This window comes from Anopheles marshallii, chromosome 3 (assembly GCF_943734725.1).
Source record: "Anopheles marshallii chromosome 3, idAnoMarsDA_429_01, whole genome shotgun sequence".
Lineage (NCBI taxonomy): Eukaryota > Metazoa > Arthropoda > Insecta > Diptera > Culicidae > Anopheles > Anopheles marshallii.
Window position 1 is genome coordinate 43,091,081 of NC_071327.1, and position 5,431 is coordinate 43,096,511.

Sequence of the window (5,431 nt, forward strand, 5' to 3'; positions counted from 1 at the left end):
TGCTGTTGCGTTTGAATATTACCAGCAATAACTCTGACATTTTCAGCACTCGGATTAGCAGTTTCGCTTTCAACCATTCCGTTCGGTGCTGCCGTATGATCAACATCATCTTCAACACCAGCACAACCTACGCCATAGCGTTTGTATTGATGTGGTAGTGATGCATTGATGCTTTTACTACCAGCGCCAACATCGCTAGTAGAGGCAATAGTACTGGTTGCAGTAGTAGTTGTAGCAGCACAGCGATTGTTACTAGTATTATGGCTTGTTTGTGTGTTGATACTGCTCGTAGAGCTATCTAATCGTACGCACTTATTAGTGTTTATACCGTTACTATTACTACTACTGTTGCTACTATCGCTGGTCTGCTCCGTGGTAGTGGTAGGCGTCGTTATGGAGATGGTAGGATGATTGACCGACCGAGGTCGCCGTTCATCAGCGACAGAACGTATCACACTGGCAGCTGTTACGTTCGAGGCACTACCGCGGCCACCATTTCTAGCGACTGCAGCTCGTTCTTCTATTGAAACATCGGGTGTACATTCAGGCAACGCTCTATGGCTACCCCCGTATGCTTCGTCCTTGAAGTTAGCGGTATTTGCTACAGTACCGTTGTCGTACCCGCTTATTGAAGGCTTTGTTGACAGAGTCGTCAACGAACTATCATGATCGGCAGGGTCGCTATCATCATCTTGATAGCTGACGGAAATGCACCGATCCTGTTGGTGGTGTGATCGTTCACTTCCATCTTTGATTTCGCTCCCATTCAAACGATTGCTATGGTAACTATTGCTGGTGTTTATAGCGTGTGTTTCATTGCTTGCGGCGCTATTACTACCGACATCGTTCGTAACAGTGTCAAAACCACTGGCGGATGTGCACACCTGCTGCTCGTGATCCTCACCGTCCGCCGTTGACGGTGTTGTTGGTGGCGAAGTTAGGGCGGCTTCTGAAGCATCCTTCTGCAATCCATCATCACCGATTGCCAACGAAGTGCCCTTAGGAGTTTGATGCGCAGACTGCTGCTGCTGATCACACATCTTCGGAGATAGTGGCTGCAGAAGGTCCGGCGACGATGTGCTCGTATCAGCTATAGATTCGCCGTCGCTGCTACATCTTGAGTCGACTTTTCTTCTCTTTAGTTTCAAATCTTGAAATAGGCTCATTTTATCGAGCTCGCTGTATGGTCCACGGCTCAGTGTCATAATTCCTGGTAGATACCGAATAAACGAGAAAAATTGGGAAAACGTTATTAGATACTAGCACATTGTTAGTCCGATGATTACTGTTGTTTATTATTTTTAAAGAGATTTGCAGCTACATTCGTCTCTACAGTCCGATGGTTACGATATATGGGCGTTTGTGAAATACGGTTTTATTAACTTTCATGATACGCGTATGTTTCAGACAGCAATACTAAAGCGGACAATGCACGATGCCCTTAATCTGAATAACAACATTCTCGCCGGGGAATTTATTTGTATTTCCGCGTTCGATAGCACAGCAGAGCAGCATTAAAGGTTAAAGCACCGGTGTTGATAGCACCACCATTACGATCACTATTACTGACACGGGTATGAGTTGTGGTATACCACGTTATTCTAAACCTAATCAATAACAATCGTATAACAAATGTATATATAACAGTCATAAGTAAAGTAATAAAGTAAATCTATTATTTTGTCTACTTTGTTTATTTATAGTCATATTTAAACCACTCTGTAAGTCCACCCATTCCATGGTTCTCTTATCCACATGAAAAAATCCACTCCGTTGCTACAGTACAGCTGAATCTAGACGCGAGAGACGGATATGTGTCGTCTTAGCTCGTTTTACCAACGTAACTGCAACAGTCAGTCTAGTCGACAATTCGCGATAGAACTAACCTGCCGCAACATTTAACCCACATTCCGATTGGCAACAACACACATCGAGCCGTCGCAAAGTGGTATGTTTCCCGAAACCAACATCCAGAACGTTAAGAATAACGTTAGAAGTTCGCACTGTGTTAGTGAACCTGGCATCGCCACATGCACACAAGTGTGCGATACGACTGCGGTATTCTGGCTGGCCTCTGACGTAATTGTAACACCACTTCATTTTAACCGTGTATCGCATACGCATGCAGCCGCTCGCTCGATCGGTGTGGCGTTGGGGTTCAGATCTTTCTGTACTCTCTCATTTTGAAGAGAGTTTATTTTTAAAACTGTTTGCATTCTTTAGTGCAGCTGGTAAGGTATACTAGTAGTAAGGATCTTCAAAACCGTTTCATTCACGACATTTGCATCTTTTTTCTATTCAACTATTTTCATGCAAATGCAGCGCTTATTTTGTACAATATACTCAATGATTTCATTTATGTGCAAAAACAAGTTGACATATCTGTACTAAAAATGATATAAAGCTAAACATTATTAGCATTTACAGACTGCAGAAACAGAACATAATTATTAAATTTTACAGCTAGGTGGTTATGATTGCTCGCATTGAATCGCGATTCACAGAAAGTTTCCTAACACAAATTTATGAATTGCCCTTTATAAAACGTGCAGGAATCCGTCTATCATTCAAAGTACTACAAGTTGCTGTTCACACACTGCACTGGCAGTTAGAAGGCCTTGGCATGACTAACATTGCAAAAAGCCGGTTCGATGAACTTTTCGCAGGGTCGCGAAACCAACCACATGTAATCGCGTATGGGAGAATTATCTTAGACCACATTGACCCCCTCCCTCTTTTCCTGCTCAGCCCTTTGCTTGCGTCCCTAGCCCATTCTTCATTCATCATAAACAGAGTATACTCACGATGATTACTAACCCGTGAGCTATGTGCCCTGAGTATATCACTGAGATTTGAATGTACTATAGTAGTAAAGGTACGATGCAATTCGTTCATATCAGTTACTAAACAACCAGTGAACAGAAAGAGACTGAATGAAAAAAAAAACAAATGTTTGAAAATACATTCAAATGAAACCGCAGGAACAAATCGATCGTGCGCATTAAGCGACGAACCTAAACGTTAACCAATTTGAAACTTTACGGTGTCAAAAGTAATGCAAAATGTTCAGTACGTTATATGAATTAATTGATAATTGGAAAAAATAAGTTTAGTTTACAGCCTACAAGCTTATCTTTACACAGGAGTCGAGTGAGTGTATGATACTTAAATAGCGAACCAATTTACCTAACGATGTCATTTTCGATGCTTCTTTCAGCCCCTGGGAATCTTTTTTGAAGTTGATTTCGTTTTGGAGCACTGAGAGACGAAAACGATGCTTCCTCACATCACCCGGGAACTTTATAATATGATCACAATCGAAGATAAAACTTGGTTATTGTGAACGGAAGTTATATCTCCTTAAACGAATGCGTTTATATTTTATCATACAACATTTACGGCGATTAGCAACATGTTTGATCACAATCTATCGGTGAGTAGCTTCCCAATCTGGTGAACGAACACAATTTTGCATAATTTTTTTGAGCTTTTTTGCCAATAAACATAAGTTCTATTTCAAGAACGTTTAAATTTGCTGCGTATCATAGCCACTATCACAACTTGTGAACTTTACTACAGGCACAACACTTTGTCTGTTACCTTCCGAACTAACTGGAGAAGCCTTTTTAACAAACAACGATTGTGATTCATTTTCTAAGTGAACTGTATTTTAACAAAATACATCAAGTGCGCGAATCTCGTTTCCGTGTGGCGCTGCTCTATTAATACTTCGCATGAACTTAATTTCTTTACTTCCGCTTGCACTTAAGAATGTAATGTTCTTGCGACACTTTACGATCACATTGGACGCTTCGAGCCAACCACAACACGAACAGCAACACGATATGAACATTTTGAAGACACGGAGTTAAAATACGATTCCAAAATGTGAAAATACTCGAAAGCAATCAACACTACATGCTGGTGCCACAGTCTTTTGGTTAGTTGGATAGAAAAAGGCAACAGCTCCAAATGTCTGATCTTTTGATCTTGAACACTCTCTCACTCACAGTTGTCAAATCTTGTAAAGATCGATCGTTACTTTTTAAGTATCTTTGCAGAATTCGGAAAACCGATCCGACGGAACCGACACTACTAAGGGCACTTGTTGTTTTTTTATTCATACACATTCACGAGCTATATGTCGCTGTAGTTTATAGACGAATATGATGTGATGCTCTCAGTATACAACTCAACTATGGGACTTTCACTGTCATGAACCATTCAGCGCAATGCGAGCTAAGGGTAAGTAAGGTGAACACAACCACGATGAGTTTAGGATCTCGAACAGAGAGACGATATTGCAGAACGGGACACACCGTGCGGTAAAGAAAGGCTCACTCTCACTACAACAAGAAGCGCACAATCGCACCAGTGCGTACACAAGCATTTAATAGGACAATGTACCACTACGGTCCAACAGTACAACACACAGTGCGGGCAGACAAGTGACAAGTGAAGATCACGAGCTGTTTTGTTTTCTTTGTGTTGGCTCCGTGTTTACTTTTCTCATTCCAGACGCAGTGATTGCAGTTGCACCCGATGGAGTTGAACCACTGCACGCTCACTCATTGTTGCACTTTGACAAGGATTTCCGTGTTTATATTTGACGCATATTTAGTGTCGCTGTTTCGTTTCCCTGGATTCGGAATAGCACCAAACCAGACCAAAAAGGATGACGATAGTGAGGTTAAACTTCCTTTCCTTTCAGTGGATTTGTTGCACTTCTTTGCTACCTAATTATGCTGTACTTTTATTCAACAGCATCAAAGCCATTTTACTAGCAAACTTTGCACCTGGGTGTATAATTCCTCATCACAGATTTTAGGTTGTTTTTTTTCACTTTCTTTTTCGCTTCACATTCTTTCGTTTTATGATTCACACACGCTAGAAACTGTTCGTTGCACTTCTTCACACCTATCTTTAGTAACGGGTCAGGGTAACGCACAGGTAACACCCATCCAATCGATCGGAAAGCTTTAAGTGAGCTTGTGTTTAAGCTTTTTTCTCTGATCGTTGCAGCATTCGGGGTTTAACTTGGGGTCTAACTGGTGAAATTACTGCTAGCGAGAAGTTGGTACAATAGAAAACAAAACTCCGTAAGAACCGGCGGAAACAATAGACGACAAATACTCCGGTACTGGGGCGGTTGACTCAATTGGAAACTATGCATCTATCGGCACACGAAGAGTAATTGTGTAGCCACCGAGCTGAAACTGAAAACGTGTACGTCTCGAAGCAAAGTAGGTTACGGAATGAATCGTCCGAACAGACCCGACTCGGGTTCTCGGCGCGAGCCGCGCGAGTGGCAATTGAAAACGAAAAACACGCTTCCGCCCTTCGGCACACGGCTGGCCGCGGCTGTGTGGTGTGTGGTTCCACCACTACACCGGCTCCCATCCACTTCTCCTTCTTCTCCAATCTGCCATCC

General features: G+C 42.2%; 1 protein-coding gene across 1 annotated transcript in view; it reads right to left on the minus strand.

Moving 5' to 3' along the window:
- Positions 1-3,199, minus strand: part of LOC128713439 (hormone receptor 4) — a 7,984-nt gene extending 4,785 nt beyond the window's left edge. Inside the window, exons 1-2 of the mRNA XM_053808298.1 lie at positions 3,187-3,199; positions 1-1,210 (exon numbers count right to left, since the gene is read on the minus strand). The exon at positions 1-1,210 is cut by the window's left edge and continues 1,355 nt beyond it. Coding sequence (XP_053664273.1) covers positions 1-1,210; positions 3,187-3,199 — 1,223 coding nt within the window. The remainder of the gene's footprint in view (positions 1,211-3,186) is intronic.
- Between the last annotated feature and the right edge of the window lie 2,232 nt (positions 3,200-5,431).